This window comes from Bufo bufo, chromosome 4, assembly GCF_905171765.1.
Source record: "Bufo bufo chromosome 4, aBufBuf1.1, whole genome shotgun sequence".
NCBI classification, from domain to species: Eukaryota; Metazoa; Chordata; class Amphibia; order Anura; family Bufonidae; genus Bufo; species Bufo bufo.
The window spans coordinates 182,117,684-182,135,402 of NC_053392.1; the positions used below are offsets into that span (position 1 = coordinate 182,117,684).

General features: G+C 50.6%; 1 protein-coding gene across 1 annotated transcript in view; it reads right to left on the reverse strand.

Moving 5' to 3' along the window:
• Positions 1-12,175, reverse strand: part of LOC120997842 (latexin-like) — a 37,487-nt gene extending 25,312 nt beyond the window's left edge. Inside the window, exon 1 of the mRNA XM_040428155.1 lies at positions 11,854-12,175. Within this exon, the coding sequence (XP_040284089.1) occupies positions 11,854-12,162 (309 nt within the window). The 5' untranslated portion in view covers positions 12,163-12,175. The remainder of the gene's footprint in view (positions 1-11,853) is intronic.
• Between the last annotated feature and the right edge of the window lie 5,544 nt (positions 12,176-17,719).

The window sequence follows — 17,719 nt, forward strand, 5'->3', positions numbered from 1 at the left end:
GGCTGGGCAGGCAGTGGGCCACAAGGAGACATTATATACTGTATGGGCTGGCCGCTGGGCAGGCAGTGGGCTACAAGAGTCACTATACTGCATGGGGCCACCAGGTTACCGTATAGTGTCTGGACTCAGGAACTATACTGTAAGGGGGCCATAAGGTGACATTATACTGTATGGGACAACAGTTTGTAACCCCCCCCCCCCCCCCCCCCCATCAGTATAATAATGTCTTGTGGCCCACATACTGTAATATCTTCTTGCTGCTCCTGTATGGGGGCAACAAGGAGACATTATACTGTATGAGGCTATTATACTGATGGGACTGATGATGACCTGTATATTATTCCCTAAGTGCCATCACCATGTGCAGTGCAGCTTGTAGGCAGGGCCAGAGCCGCAGAAGACATAGACAGACAGTATAACCTTTATTTATGACACCCGGGCCGTTAGGGTCTCTCACTCCTCTTCTCCCACCTTGGTTTGGACATGGACTCCTGACTGACTCCTGTGCTCGGCCAGTAGGCGGAGACTTGAATATGGGAGCGAGGAGGAGCCGGGGGCGGCTGCTGCAGGAACTAATATGTTATATATGGTATGTAGGGGCTGGCTGACACAGATTTAGGAGCGGTCAGCGCACATATGACTGCTCCAATGACGCCACAAAATACTGCGGTTATTTGGAAACAGCAACATCGCCATATCGCTGTTTCTTAATACCGCGGTATATCGTTGACACCGGTTTACCGCTCAACCCTAGCCCTGACTGTGTCCTGGCCAGTTCCTGGAGAAAGAGGAGCACTTTGGACTCATAACGGCTATGACAAAACAATTCCCAAACACATGCCATTGCTTGCCGTGAAGAGGCAGAGAAGTTATTGGGATGGTGACCTTTCTGTAAGAACAAGAAGGAGTCTCAGGTGTCCTCTGTTATCTAGGGCTTGTGCTGATGGATTGGCTCATGGTGGGGGCTACCTACAATCCTTCCCTTTATGGGAACCTTCAGCAACAAATGGCATCGTAATAAATAATCGCAGTGAATATGTTACTTCAAGTCAGCAATATATAACCTCATCTCACTTATTCCAAGTCCCTGCCAGGCACAAAGGAGCAAAACAAGTAAAACCAACAGGCCATGCAATGGGTCTCAGGCATGTGTGGATGATTTACTGCGACCCGGCTGCAACACCAAAAACAGAAATGGACTCCATCCACTCCATGTTAAGAATGACCCCATATTTAGACCCACCCCTTAGTGACCAGCCTGTTTTGGGGCCTTACTGACCAAGCATTTTTCTTCCTTTTTTCATCATCACGTTCCAAGAGCTATAACTTTTTTATTTTTCCATCTATATATCTTTATGAGGGCTTGTTTTTTGCGGGACAAGTTGTAGTTTTTAATAACTTTCTGATTAACTTTTATTAACTCTTTCTGGGAGGGAGATGGGAAAAACAGCAATACTGCCGCTGCGTTTTTACATTATAAATTTTATGGCGTTCATTTTTTGGTTTCAATAACATAATATCTTAATTGGGTCACTATGATTACAGTGATACCAAATACATATAGTTTTCTTTCCATTTTACTACTTTTTTGCAATAAAACCCCTTTTTTTTATTAAAGAAAAAAATGTTTTTACATTGCCGCTTCCCAAGATCCATAACTTTTTTCTTTATATGGATTTGTGGGACGACTTGTATTTTTCATTGGTATCATTTTGGAGTAAATGGCGCTTTTTGATCGCTTGTTATTAAATTTTTTTGGTGGCAACTAAGGCTACTTTCACACCTGCATTAGGTGCGGATCCGTCTGGTATATGCACAGACGGATCCGCACCTATAATGCAAACTATTGTATCCGTTCAGAACAGATCCGTTTGCATTATGAGGAACAAAGTCAAAACTGATCCATCCTGACTTACAGTACAGACCAAAAGTTTGGACACACCTTCTCATTCAAAGAGTTTTCTTTATTTTCATGACTATGCGATCGCATTTGCGGGGTGCCCATGGGAGACAGAGGGAGTCCACTCCCTTTGTCAGCACTTTACATGCAGCGGGCGCCATTGCCCGCGGCATGTAAAGTGTTAAACAGCCCGGATCGGCACCTCATGTGAGAGCCGGGGCCTCGCTCCCCGCGGGACCCGTGCAGGGATTAGACTGGGCCGCCTAAGGCCCCTTAGTGACCGCTGTAAAAGGGCGTATGGATGGTCATTAAGGGGTTAAACTCCAAAAAGGCCCTTTACACATGAATTTTGTCTGGCATCTTTTGACGACTAAAAAAAAAATGTCACAGAAACCGCTCACAGTATTTTTTTTCATGCCGCATGCGGTTTTTACAGCATTTTTATAACTTCCTTTTTTTTGGGCTTTTTTCCTTATAGGAAAGGAGATGCCAAAACATCATACGCTTTTTAGTATACTGGATTTTTCTGAAGCCATAGACCCCCAAACCATTTAATTAACAGAAGACATCAGAAGGCTTGTCTGCCATGCCTCTATTTCCATAGACTTTCAGCCAACATCTGGAAGGGACATAAGGGTCCTTTACACGGACAGCGGACAGATTGATTATCTATCAGATATCGAGGAAGAGCATTTGTACCACTCGTTCATGTGCAGACTGTGAAGTTCCGCCAATACAGACAATCATCGTTCCTGTGCCGCCTATGTCTGGTGAATGGGATCTATGGAAATGTTAACTTGGGAGCTATTCCTGTCATATACATTAGGCTAAGTGCACAGATTTAGTGTGCACTATTAAGGGTTGTCCAGCCTTGAAACTTTTTTAGGTACCCCACTGGACCTGTGGAGGGAAGCATACTTAGGGCTCATGCACATGAACGTATTTTCTTTCCGTGTCCGTTCCGTGTTTTTCTTTTGTGGACCGTATGTGGAACCGTTCATTTCAATGGGTCCACAAAAAGAAAAGAAAAAAGAAAAAAACAGAAGTTAAGCCTCATTCACACGTCAGTGTTTCACGGACATGTTCAGTACGTGTTCTCCACGGACAGCACACATCCCCATTCATTTTCATTTGTGTATTCACACATCAGTGTTTTAGCACGGTCCGTGGGTCCGTGTTGTTAGCATGGATTCATGCTCTATTTTGTCCATGTTCACAGATCCATCACGCCCATTATAGTCTATGGGTCCGTGAAAACCACGGATGCGATAAGTGCTGCATCGGTGTTTCACGGATTATTAAGAAGAGATTCTTTGAAAATTATTTTTCAGCTGTTCAGTGTCAGTGAAACACGGACAGGAAAAAAAGGACACAAGGACCCAACACGGATCCTTCACGGACAGCTTCACAGATGCATCACTGACCACCTGCTCACAGATTTGAGCACGGACAAGGACGTGTGAATGAGGCTTTACTCCGCGTGCATTCCGTTTCCATATGACTGCGTATCCTATTAACGGACAAGGATAGTACTGTTCTATTAGGGGCCAGCTATTCCGTTCTGCAAAATATGGATTGCACATGGACGTAATCAGTATTTTATGAGGATCCGTGTTTTGCAGATCGCAAAATACATATGGTCATGTGCATGAGCCCTTACTTGCTCCCCACAGCTCAGTTCCAGTCTACTTCGGGTCACTGCACTCTGGTTCCCTGCTTGTCCACTTCAAGCGTGGACATGGACATGCAATGAATGGGCTTGGGAGCATGTCACCTCTGTGGCCAGTCATTGGCTGCAGTAGCACACGTAACCTCCATCCACTCTGGAAGTTGACAAGTGGGGACCGGAGCGCCAAGCCCACAGTGGTGAACAAAAGGAGCGTGAACTCAGTGGAGGGGAGTAGGAAGGTACGCTTCCCTCTGCATGTCTGCCAAAGTGGTGGGGGAGAGGGCTGCCACAGAACTGGACAACTCCTTTAAGGGTGAGTTCACATACAAATTTTTGGGCATTTTTGTGGGTTTTTATGTGTTTTTTGATGATTTTGTTGCTGGCGCTTTTTGCTAAAAATGCTAGCTCCAGATGTTGCTTTGAAGTCTACGGGAAATACTAAGCATAGGACAAAGAGCAGTTTTTTCAGTAGTAGCATTTTTCATCCTTAGGGCTCATTCACACGGCCGTTTCCGTATTGCGGCCGCATACGGCGGGTCCGCAATACACGGGGCACCGACCGTGTGCATTCCGCCTCACGGATGCGGACCTATTCGCTTGAATGGGTCCGCAAATCTGGAGATGCGGTGCGGAAGCACGGAACGGAACCCCACGGAAGCACTACAGTGTGCTTCCTGAGGTTCCGTTACGTGCCTCCGCACCGCAAAAAGATAGAACTTGCTCTATCTTTTTGCGGAACGGACGGATCGCGGACCCATTCAAGTGAATGGGTCCGCGATCCGCATGCGGCTGGCCCACGGTCGGTGCCCGTGCATTGCGGACCGCAATTTGCGGTCCACAGCACGGGCACGGAGGGGCAACCGTCGTGTGAACAAGCCCTTAAAGTGCCCTATTTTTTGTAATGTATCGGGCAGTGATACTGAGCATTTTTGTGATATACTTTCATTACTGAAATCGTACATTTCCATTAGAAAAATAGCTCTAAAGTGGCCCATTTTGAGCCTTAGCAGAATGGAAATACGGATGTGGACAGCACACGGTGTTCTGTCCGCATCTTTTGAGGCCCAATTGAAATGAATGCACCCGATCTGCAAAAAATAAATAAAAATGGATTGAATGTGGACCAAAACTACGGTCGTGTGCCTGAGGCCTAAAAGCAAGGTTTGATCACATGTGGGGTTTCTGGTTTTTGTTATTTTTTTATTAGAGAAAAATAAATACTCTCCTAAGAACACAAATGCAGCAAATAAAGCCACATGTGACCATATATTGTGTTTATTATATGGACACATGTTCTAAAGATATATTTACAGAATAATAATACCCTTCACTCGATGTGGCGGTGATAAATCTGTAAGACGGAGGCGCTGTGCCCCTCATTGTGTCCAAATATTTATTCTTTTGTAATAAAAGTGAAAAGAAGCAAATCATTTGGTTAAACAGAACCGAGCGAACCCAAGCTGGAGCGCCCAACAGAGGCCGATTTGTTAGGGCAACCGTTCAGCTATGCACCGACTGCCATAGCAACCGGCCGCCTGGTCACCAATGCCCAGCTTTTTATCTTCTCCTAATAGAAGAATTGTGTCTTCAGAGCAGCGGATACAAAAGACGCAGAAGAAGGAGGAATCCTGAGCAGCTGCTCAGCTATAAGGCCCTGTTCACACATGGTGGATCTGCTGCCGATTCCAGACTGAAAATATATAATGCAACTCCAATCACAAATCCTCAGGGCATGCTTTGGGTTTGGAAATCCACAGCATGCTCTATTCTGACGTCACTTCTGAATATCCCATCCGCTTTTCAGAATCCTTTCCTAATGGACAATAACTATTTTCCACGGACAGCACACGTAGTCCGTACCCATTGGTTTTAACGTGTCTGGTCACACATCAGTATTTTTATTGACGGTGGGTCAGTGAAATTTCTTTTATGAAGACACGCACTACTTTGGTCTGTGATGCGGCCTAAACACACCCTTTATAGTCTATGGGTCCGTGTAAAAACACAGATATAACACGTGTGGCGCCCGTGTTTGGTCCGTTTTTCACTGACCGCTGATAGGAGTTGTTCTGGAAATGAATTTTCAGCCGAGCAGTGTCCATGAAATACAGATGACGCAATAGGGACAAAAAAAACGGACACACGTGGCGTGGCCGTATGCCCATTTCTGAGAAAGCTTAGTGACAACCATTTTTTTTACAATTGGTCGTCACACGGCTCAGGAAACACACAGACCGCGTGTCGGCTGCATCTCCGGGACCGACTGTGGCTCCCCAACCCGAATAGTGTTTTATGATACAGTCAGTTCCTATGTGATGGCAGGTCTGTTGTACTGTACTCACAGCATCATGTGAGTACAGTACAATAAATCCGCCATCACATAGGAACTGACGGTATCATAAAACACAGTCAGGGGAGTCGGTCCAGGAGATGCAGCCGGCACATGGGCCATATTTCCCAGGGTGATCGCGGTTGTGTGAATCAGTCCTTAGGCTACGACTACATGGCGATTTATGGTTGCAAATCATAATTTGCATGCGGCTTTGACAACACAGACTTCAAACTAAGGTCACTGTCACACAGTCAGTGTTTGGTCAGTGATTATCATCAGTGATTGGCCACATTCACATGGTCAGTTTTTTTTTTTCTATCAGTATTTATGAGCTGAAACCAGGAGAGGAACCTGCAGAGAAGACTACAATGGAAAGATCTGTGCCTCTTCCATATTCCGGACCCACTCCTGGTTTTGGCTTAAAAATACTGATGCAAAACACTGACCAAATACTGAACACATGAAAGGGATCACAGTGAGACAAAGCCAGGAGTAGAGCGGGAGTTAGGCCTCATGCACACGACCGTTGTTTTGGTCCGCATCCGAGCCGCAGTATTTGCTGCTCGGATGCAGACCCATTCACTTCAATGGGGCCGCAAGAGATGCGATCAGCACTCCGTGTGCTGTCCGCATCCGTTGCTCCGTTCCATGGTCCGCAAAAAAAATATAACATGTCCTATTCTTGTCCATTTTACGGACAAGAATAGGCAGTTATTTTAATGGCTGTCCGTGCCGTCCCGCAAATTGCGGAACACACACGGACGCCATCTGTGTTTGCGGACCGCAAAACACACAACGGTCGTGTGCATGAGGCCTTAAACTGAAAAAAAAGATCTTTGTCCAGCGCTTCCGCCAAACGTTCTACACACTGCTATCTAGTAAATGGTTATCCTCACATGAGAGCTGTGATCCTGTACATAAGTGAGACTACATGCAAAATACGGGCGTCCTGACCGCAGTGAGAGAGGCCGTTCTAAGTGGTCAGAGCAGAGGGAGTACGATACTGACTGCCGTGTCTGGGGTCTGGTAGGCGGAAGAAACCCACGTGTCTACACAGAGATAAAGTATAATGGAAAGACTGGCGGTCATTTACTAAGACAGTTTTTTTAAGCTGGTTTTAGAGTGCCCCCTGCGCTGCCATAACAGTCAGCTGATGTATGATGAGGCGTGCTCCTCGTCACAAACTAGGCGCGGTCTACAGCCGCCGTGCACCTGGAATGAAAACCCACTTGACTCAGTTTTTTGCAGGTGTAAACATTAGTAAAATTTGCCGGGATCTGGCTCCCAGCCTCGGCAGTGGTGAACACATTGCCAAAATGCCAGTGCGACTAAATATTGTTGCACGAGTGTTCAAAAAGTCGCAAAAAATGCGAGCAGTGCAATATTTTTTACACCAAACACTGGTGTAAAATAAAATGTTTGTAAATGACCCCCATAGCGGAGACTTTGGCTGGAACACACATGGCACATCCAAAGATCGCAGTACAGCGCCGCAGCGTCAAAATGAGTAAATGTGAACGGGGCAGCGCTGTGATCTGACAGTGGGAGGAAGAGAAACCTGCTGGAGCTCGGCAGACTGTCCCATTGTCCTTCACTAGCGGTGGTCCCTGTGGCGCGGTCTAGGGCGCTGTGATCTGACAGTGGGAGGAAGAGAAACCTGCCGGAGCTCTGCAGACTGTCCCATTGTCGTGCACTAGCGGCGGTCCCTGTGGCATGGACTAGGGCGCTGTGATCTGACAGTGGGAGGAAGAGAAACCTGCCGGAGCTCTGCAGACTGTCCCATTGTCGTTCACTAGCGGCGGTCCCTGTGGCGCGGTCTAGGGCGCTGTGATCTGACAGTGGGAGGAAAGGAAACCTGACGGAGCTCTGCAGACTGTCCCATTGTCGCTCACTAGCGGCGGTCCCTGTGGCGCGGTCTAGGGCGCTGTGATCTGACAGTGGGACGGAAGGAAACCTGCTGGAGCTCTGCAGACTGTCCCATTGTCGCTCACTAGCGGCGGTCCCTGTGGCACGGTCTAGGGCGCTGTGATCTGACAGTGGGAGGAAAGGAAACCTGCCGGAGCTCTGCAGACTGTCCCATTGTCGCTCACTAGCGGCGGTCCCTGTGGCGCGGTCTAGGGCGCTGTGATCTGACAGTGGGAGGAAAGGAAACCTGCTGGAGAGCTCTGCAGACTGTCCCATTGTCCTTCACTAGCGGCGGTCCCTGTGGCGCGGTCTAGGGCGCTGTGATCTGACAGTGGGAGGAAAGGAAACCTGCTGGAGCTCTGCAGACTGTCCCATTGTCGCTCACTAGCGGCGGTCCCTGTGGCACGGTCTAGGGCGCTGTGATCTGACAGTGGGAGGAAAGGAAACCTGACGGAGCTCTGCAGACTGTCCCATTGTCGCTCACTAGCGGCGGTCCCTGTGGCACGGTCTAGGGCGCTGTGATCTGACAGTGGGAGGAAAGGAAACCTGACGGAGCTCTGCAGACTGTCCCATTGTCGCTCACTAGCGGCGGTCCCTGTGGCGCGGTCTAGGGCGCTGTGATCTGACAGTGGGACGGAAGGAAACCTGCTGGAGCTCTGCAGACTGTCCCATTGTCGCTCACTAGTGGTGGTCCCTGTGGCACGGTCTAGGGCGCTGTGATCTGACAGTGGGAGGAAAGGAAACCTGCTGGAGCTCTGCAGACTGTCCCATTGTCGCTCACTAGCGGCGGTCCCTGTGGCACGGTCTAGGGCGCTGTGATCTGACAGTGGGAGGAAAGGAAACCTGCTGGAGCTCTGCAGACTGTCCCATTGTCGCTCACTAGCGGCGGTCCCTGTGGCACGGTCTAGGGCGCTGTGATCTGACAGTGGGAGGAAAGGAAACCTGCCGGAGCTCTGCAGACTGTCCCATTGTCGCTCACTAGCGGCGGTCCCTGTGGCGCGGTCTAGGGCGCTGTGATCTGACAGTGGGAGGAAAGGAAACCTGCTGGAGAGCTCTGCAGACTGTCCCATTGTCCTTCACTAGCGGCGGTCCCTGTGGCGCGGTCTAGGGCGCTGTGATCTGACAGTGGGAGGAAAGGAAACCTGCTGGAGCTCTGCAGACTGTCCCATTGTCGCTCACTAGCGGCGGTCCCTGTGGCGCGGTCTAGGGCGCTGTGATCTGACAGTGGGAGGAAAGGAAACCTGACGGAGCTCTGCAGACTGTCCCATTGTCGCTCACTAGCGGCGGTCCCTGTGGCGCGGTCTAGGGCGCTGTGATCTGACAGTGGGAGGAAAGGAAACCTGCTGGAGCTCTGCAGACTGTCCCATTGTCGCTCACTAGCGGCGGTCCCTGTGGCACGGTCTAGGGCGCTGTGATCTGACAGTGGGAGGAAAGGAAACCTGACGGAGCTCTGCAGACTGTCCCATTGTCGCTCACTAGCGGCGGTCCCTGTGGCGCGGTCTAGGGCGCTGTGATCTGACAGTGGGACGGAAGGAAACCTGCTGGAGCTCTGCAGACTGTCCCATTGTCGCTCACTAGTGGTGGTCCCTGTGGCACGGTCTAGGGCGCTGTGATCTGACAGTGGGAGGAAAGGAAACCTGCTGGAGCTCTGCAGACTGTCCCATTGTCGCTCACTAGCGGCGGTCCCTGTGGCGCGGTCTAGGGCGCTGTGATCTGACAGTGGGAGGAAAGGAAACCTGCTGGAGCTCTGCAGACTGTCCCATTGTCACTCACTAGTGGTGGTCCCTGTGGCACGGTCTAGGGCGCTGTGATCTGACAGTGGGAGGAAAGGAAACCTGCTGGAGCTCTGCAGACTGTCCCATTGTCGCTCACTAGTGGTGGTCCCTGTGGCACGGTCTAGGGCGCTGTGATCTGACAGTGGGAGAAAGGGAAACCTGCCGGAGCTCTGCAGACTGTCCCATTGTCGCTCACTAGCGGCGGTCCCTGTGGCACGGTCTAGGGCGCTGTGATCTGACAGTGGGAGAAAGGGAAACCTGCTGGAGCTCTGCAGACTGTCCCATTGTCGCTCACTAGCGGTGGTCCCTGTGGCGCGGTCTAGGGCGCTGTGATCTGACAGTGGGACGGAAGGAAACCTGCCGGAGCTCTGCAGACTGTCCCATTGTCGCTCACTAGTGGTGGTCCCTGTGGCACGGTCTAGGGCGCTGTGATCTGACAGTGGGAGGAAAGGAAACCTGCTGGAGCTCTGCAGACTGTCCCATTGTCGCTCACTAGCGGCGGTCCCTGTGGCGCGGTCTAGGGCGCTGTGATCTGACAGTGGGAGGAAAGGAAAGCTGCTGGAGCTCTGCAGACTGTCCCATTGTCGTCCACTAGCGGCGGTCCCTGTGGCACGGTCTAGGGCGCTGTGATCTGACAGTGGGAGGAAAGGAAACCTGCTGGAGCTCTGCAGACTGTCCCATTGTCACTCACTAGTGGTGGTCCCTGTGGCACGGTCTAGGGCGCTGTGATCTGACAGTGGGAGAAAGGGAAACCTGCCGGAGCTCTGCAGACTGTCCCATTGTCGCTCACTAGCGGCGGTCCCTGTGGCACGGTCTAGGGCGCTGTGATCTGACAGTGGGAGAAAGGGAAACCTGCTGGAGCTCTGCAGACTGTCCCATTGTCGCTCACTAGCGGCGGTCCCTGTGGCACGGTCTAGGGCGCTGTCATCTGACAGTGGGAGGAAAGGAAACCTGACAGAGCTCTGCAGACTGTCCCATTGTCGTCCACTAGCGGCGGTCCCTGTGGCACGGTCTAGGGCGCTGTCATCTGACAGTGGGAGGAAAGGAAACCTGACAGAGCTCTGCAGACTGTCCCATTGTCGTCCACTAGCGGCGGTCCCTGTGGCACGGTCTAGGGCGCTGTGATCTGACAGTGGGAGAAAGGGAAACCTGCTGGAGCTCTGCAGACTGTCCCATTGTCGCTCACTAGCGGTGGTCCCTGTGGCGCGGTCTAGGGCGCTGTGATCTGACAGTGGGACGGAAGGAAACCTGCCGGAGCTCTGCAGACTGTCCCATTGTCGCTCACTAGCGGCGGTCCCTGTGGCACGGTCTAGGGCGCTGTGATCTGACAGTGGGAGGAAAGGAAACCTGCTGGAGCTCTGCAGACTGTCCCATTGTCGCTCACTAGCGGCGGTCCCTGTGGCGCGGTCTAGGGCGCTGTGATCTGACAGTGGGAGGAAAGGAAAGCTGCTGGAGCTCTGCAGACTGTCCCATTGTCGTCCACTAGCGGCGGTCCCTGTGGCACGGTCTAGGGCGCTGTGATCTGACAGTGGGAGGAAAGGAAACCTGCTGGAGCTCTGCAGACTGTCCCATTGTCACTCACTAGTGGTGGTCCCTGTGGCACGGTCTAGGGCGCTGTGATCTGACAGTGGGAGAAAGGGAAACCTGCCGGAGCTCTGCAGACTGTCCCATTGTCGCTCACTAGCGGCGGTCCCTGTGGCACGGTCTAGGGCGCTGTGATCTGACAGTGGGAGAAAGGGAAACCTGCTGGAGCTCTGCAGACTGTCCCATTGTCGCTCACTAGCGGCGGTCCCTGTGGCACGGTCTAGGGCGCTGTCATCTGACAGTGGGAGGAAAGGAAACCTGACAGAGCTCTGCAGACTGTCCCATTGTCGTCCACTAGCGGCGGTCCCTGTGGCACGGTCTAGGGCGCTGTCATCTGACAGTGGGAGGAAAGGAAACCTGACAGAGCTCTGCAGACTGTCCCATTGTCGTCCACTAGCGGCGGTCCCTGTGGCACGGTCTAGGGCGCTGTGTACCCCCAGCCTGATAGGTGTCAAAAAACGTAAACTGCCGCAACTCACCATCAAAGTGCAGCCTGAAATAGTGACACAATGCCACAAATCGCAAGACTGGGGACAACACTAAGGACCTCTCTTCAAAGCTGAAGCTGACAACATCTCTGGGAGGTGACATCTACTGGTTGTCAGCCAGCTTTCCAGAAAGGACTCATTACGTCACGCACCAACACCTACCATCCTCAGCCTGCCCTGCCACCATGACGGCCACTTACCTTCAGGGTTGCCTTCTTGACTTCAGCCACCTCCAGCAGCTGGTGCGGGGAGCCGGACCTATAGTTCAGGTAGGTGATGGCCAGGCGGGCAGCCTGCCTGGCTTCCCTGTTATTGGTGGGTATGTCTCGGGAGGACCACGACCCCGGGGACACAGCGAAGGGTAGAGCTTGTAGGGCAAGGGGCAGACACGCCAGGAAAACCGCCGCCGCTGCAGTGTGCATTGTGTCCTGTGATAAGCCGAGCTCTGCCGCTCCGTGCCAGGCGCTGATACTTATACCCCGGCTGCCCCTCCTCTGTGCGGCGGTCATACTGGGAAGATGGGCAGCCCCTCCCCCACCTCTCTGCGCCGCCGCCCACAGGCTTATCTGTCATTGCTGGGGGTGAGATCATAAGACATCCCCGGCCCCTGCTGATGCCTCGCTGCCCCCTGCACCCCTCACCTCCTTGTAATTAGTCCATGATAACTCAACCCTGCCAGGGCAATGGATGGGCATCATGGGGCATGCTGCTGGGGAGAAGGGGGAGCAGCTCCAGACACATGGTCAGTTCTAGCTCATCTAGTTGGTACTGGACTGTTCCCATTTGTGTTTGGGGTGGTTCGGGTGAACAGAGAGGTCCATGGACATTAGGTTATTACTGTGGATATTGATGCAAATTTGGCCGAGATCTTACCCTTTGTATTGGGGAGGGGGAAATGTGCCCTGAAAAGCCACAATTGACACACACTGGATTCCAAAATCGGCACCGCAGGTCAATTTCTACACAGAAAATGTCCTGAAAAATCTTGTGTACTTAGCTGGTACTGCGGTGTGCCCATACAGTAATGGGGAGGACGCGGGTCAGCTGCACATTGGGGAGGGGGCCGCTCTGGTGCAGGCATTATACAGGGGCATTAAAGGGGCAATCCAGGTAAAGATAATGATGACATATCGTCAGGATAGGGAGTCATTATCATATCAGCGTGATACGGGCAGCTTTCAGAGGACAGCGCCATACATGGTATAGTGGCAGTGCTCGGTATTGCAGCTCAGCCCTTTGACTTGAATGGGACTGAGCTGCAACTAGGCCATGTGACCGATCATGTACTGTGATGTCACTGGCCTAGGAAGAGGCCGAGGTGCTCAAGGCTTCATTTTGGGTGTTGCAACCCCAGCAGATTTGATAACTGATAATCTATCCTGAGGATAAGTCATAAGTATCTTTTCCTGGATGACCCCTTTAATGTGCCCATATTACATGTGTGAAGCCAGCACATCAGTATCATCCTCATTTCTTAGGCTACATTCATGTCTGTGTTACAGGCACTGTTAGGGGCTTCAGTCACAGATTCTGTCAAAAATACTTCTCATGGTGCGCTATTTTATCTGGTAAAACGTCAACTTTTTTTTTTTTATGAAAATCCTCTAGATCCCTTTATAATCAAAGGGGTCCATGAGGTACCAATTGTTACCATCATTTGACAGCTTAGGCATTTCCCTTATTTTCATTGTTCTGCTCCTATAACGGAAGAAAAGAGCTGATGTCAACCTTACACACAGTAAACCAAAAAGGGGAAAGCAGTCGGCACTCCTCTGGCAGAGTCGTGGTGCACGCGTCCAGGGTATGAAAAGCCCACTTACAATATGGAACAGAAGACCGGCACTTCACAGGTGGAATCTTCAAACTGTTTGAAGATTCCACCTGTGAAGTGCCGGTCTTCTGTTCCATACACACAGTAAACACGGCCGCATTTCATTTTCTTTTTCCGTTGCCCAAGGCCTTCTTCATATCTCTCATGGGATTATAGATCATAACCACTCTACATACAGCAACACCCTTCTGACCAACAGCCCTATATCAAACAAATAAATAAGACACGTGGACACTTTAAATGGTGGAAGATTTTGGCCACGACCAGCTTTATTAAAGAACAGCTTAAACCAAATAAACATTAAAACCATGTACCAATATAACTTAATAACCAAATCATGGCCCAGTCATAAGCTCGGACCATCTAGCTTAATACCACAGATTAGACCAGGCATAAGCTCGGCCTAAATACCATAATAAAACTCGTCCGCTCACCATTTCAGTGAGCGACTTTACCCCTCCTTCTAAGGCTACTTTCACACTTGCGTTCTGAGCGGATCCGTCTGGTGTCTGTACAGACGGATCCGCTCCTATAATGCAGACGTTTGTATCCGTTCAGAACAGATCCGTCTGCATAACTGTTTTTTTCAGATCTGATTTCTCCCCCCCCCCCCTGTTTTTAACTCATTGGTGGCCAGTGCGGCCGGCCCCCCTCCCTCCCCCCCTAATTAAAATGACCGACCCCCCATCATTGGTGGCAGCGGAGAGTTCCGATCGGCGTCCCAGTTTAATCGCTGGGACTCCGATCGGTAACCATGGCAACCAGGACGCTATTTGGCAATTTTAGAAGCATTATACTTACCTGCGATGTCTGTGACCGGCCGGGCGCTCCTCCTACTGGTAAGTGACAGGTCTGTGCTATAAGCAATGCGCCGCACAGACCTTTCACTTACCAGTAGGAGGAGCGCTTGGCCGGTCACAGACATCGCAGTTAAGTATAATGCTTCTAAAATTGCTAAGTAACCATGGCAGCCAGGACTGCAGTAGCGTCTTGGCTACCATGGTAACCGATTGGAGCCCCAGCAATTAAACTGGGACTCCGATCGGAACTCTCCGCAGCCACCAATGATGGGGGTCGGTCATTTTAATTAGGGGGGGGAGGGGGGGCCGGCTGCACTGGCCACCAATGAGTTAAAAACGGGGGGGAGGGAGGGGGGGCCGGCCGCACTGGCCACCAATGAGTTAAAAACAGGGGGGGAGGGGGGGGCCGGCCGCACTGGCCACCAATGAGTTAAAAACAGTGGGGGGAGGGAGGGGGGGCCAGCCGCACTGGCCACCAATGAGTTAAAAACAGGGGGGGGAGGGAGGGGGGCCGGCCGCACTGGCCACCAATGAGTTAAAAACAGGGGAGGGAGGGGGGGCGGCACTGGCCACCAATGAGTTAAATACAGGGGAGGGCGAGAGGGTCTGCCCCCTGCTGCCTGGCAGCACCTGCCAGGCAGCAGTGGGCAGTCATGTACACAGTTCTTTTAGTATATTCTAACTTGAAGCGTTCCCATCACCATGGGAACGCCTCTGTGTTAGAATATACTGTTGGATCTGAGTTTCACGATCTAACTCAAATCCGATGGTATATTCTAACATAGAGGCGTTCCCATGGTGATGAGGACGCTTCAAGTTAAAATATACCATCGGATTGGAGAAAACTCCGATCTGACGTTATATTAATAGGGACTCCTGACTTTACATAGAAAGTCAATGGGGGACGGATCCGTTTGCAATTGCACCATATTGTGTCAACGTCAAACGGATCCGTCCCCATTGACTTGCATTGTAAGTCAGGACGGATCCGTTTGGCTCCGCACGGCCAGGCGTACACCAAAACGCTGCAAGCTGCGTTCGGGTGTCCGCCTGTTGAGCGGAACGGAGGCCAAACGGTGCCAAACTGATGCATTCTAAACGGATCCGCATCCACTCAGAATGCATTGGGGCTGTACGGATCCGTTCGTGGCCGCTTGTGAGAGCCTTCAAACGGAACTCACAAGCGGAACCCCGAACGCAAGTGTGAAAGTAGCCTAATAAGGCAGTCGTGACAATACCGTGAAATGGGAGGGCAGCTCCACACTTGCGGCTTGGCTGACAGCTAAAACACCGTCAGCCACCGCAATATATACACAAACAATCCCCCTCCCCACAATTCAGCACCCAATGCCTCAACTGTTGCTGGGCATCAACAATCAATCTGCCCAGCAACTACCCCTCATAGGTGTCCTAACTATCCAATCCCAGACCCTTGACCCTCACCCAGCAACAAAGGCTAAATTTAGCCATCCTAACCACCAATTGTGGCGGGAAAATTCCCGCCAAAACCCTCACATAATGACCTGTGATGATCAAAATCCCATGAGGATCCCTCTATATAAAATTCCGGGATCCTAACATGGGACTATAGATCATAACCACTCTACATACAGCAACACCCTTCTGACCAACAGCCCTATAATCAAACAAATAAATAAGACACGTGGACACTTTAAATGGTGGAAGATTTTGGCCACGACCAGCTTTATTAAAGAACAGCTTAAACCAAATAAACATTAAAACCATGTACCAATATAACTTAATAACCAAATCATGGCCCAGCCATAAACTCGGACCATCTAGCTTAATACCACAGATTAGACCAGGCATAAGCTCGGCCTAAATACCATAATAAAACTCGTCCGCTCACCATTTCAGTGAGCGACTTTACCCCACCGGACCATGCCGACTAAACAGAAGGCATGGGCCCCACCCATAGCTGCTTCGATCATAGACTGAAAACCCAAATTAAAGATATCAAGTCCAATGGCCGACAGGTGAATACCATCAGAAAAATACAGGCCGGGCAAACCTCCCTCCAAGTCCACGTGCCGATACGAGAACCCCCAAACTAAGGGCATCAATTTTGCCATTACTCTGTTTATGCGAATCCTAATTCTATCTAGATATTTAAGATTCGCACAAGACAGCCACAAGAGACGCGGAACCATTTCTGAAAAGACCAATCGACATACTGGAAACAATCGCCGCATCCGAACCAAAGTACACTTCATGCTGAAGGCTAATTCCATGGTACCCAACTTACCCACGTCATTGCCGCCAGCATGAAGAATAATAACATCAGGGTCCGGATACAGCGAACACATCTCCAAAATTACATCAGTAACACCCTCCCAATGCAGCCCTCTAACCCCATTCCAATGGACTCTGACATCATCCGTAGACCATGAAAGGTTATCACCGTACGATCTTCCTGCTGCTCTTCGCTGGGCCCAATGAACAAAAGAATGGCCGATGATCCATACGGTGATTCCTTGGAAACCTGAGAAAACAAACAGTATCAGGCTCCATTCACACGTCCGCAAAATGGGTCTGCATCCTTTCCGCAATTTTGCGGAAAGGGTGCGGACCCATTCATTCTCTATGGGGACGGAATGTGCTGTCCGCATCCACATTTGCGGATCCGCACTTCCGCATCCGTGCTTCCGTTTCCGCAAAAAAATAGAACATGTCCTATTCTTGTCCGCAATTGCGGACAAGAACAGGCATATTCTATTATGTTGGCATTGTGCGGTCCGCAAAATGCGGAACGCACATTGCCGCTTTCCGTGTTTTGCTGATCCGTGTCTCCGTGTATCCGCAAAACACATTGCGGACGTGTGAATGGAGCCTAAGGGAGGGCATCCGGAAATGGACGAACATACAGCTTAAGGCCTCCTGCACACGACCGTATGGCTTTTTCAGTGTTTTGCGGTCCGTTTTTCACGGATCCGTTGTTCCGTTTTTTGTTTCCGTTGTGTTTCCGTTTCTGTTCCATTTTTCCGTTCCGTTTTTCCGCATGGCCTTTACAGTATACAGTAATTACATAGATAAAATTGGGCTGGGCATAACATTTTCAATAGATGGTTCCGAAAAAAACGGAACGGAAACGGAAGACATACAGATGCATTTCCGTATGTGTCAAGCCACGGAACTTGATTTGCGGGCAATAATAGGACATGTTCTATCTTTAAACGGAACGGAAAAGCAGAAATACGGAAACGGAATGCATACGGAGTACATTCCATTTTTTTTGCGGAACCATTGAAATGAATGCCTCCATATACGAACCGTATACGCAACGCAAAAAACGGCCAGTAAACGGGGGGAAAAAACGGTTGTGTCCCGGAGGCCTAAAGCGATTGGAGGACCATCTCCCAATCTTTTTAATCAATGATGCTCCTAAGCCGAACTGAGCTGCTGTGGTTGCAGCCC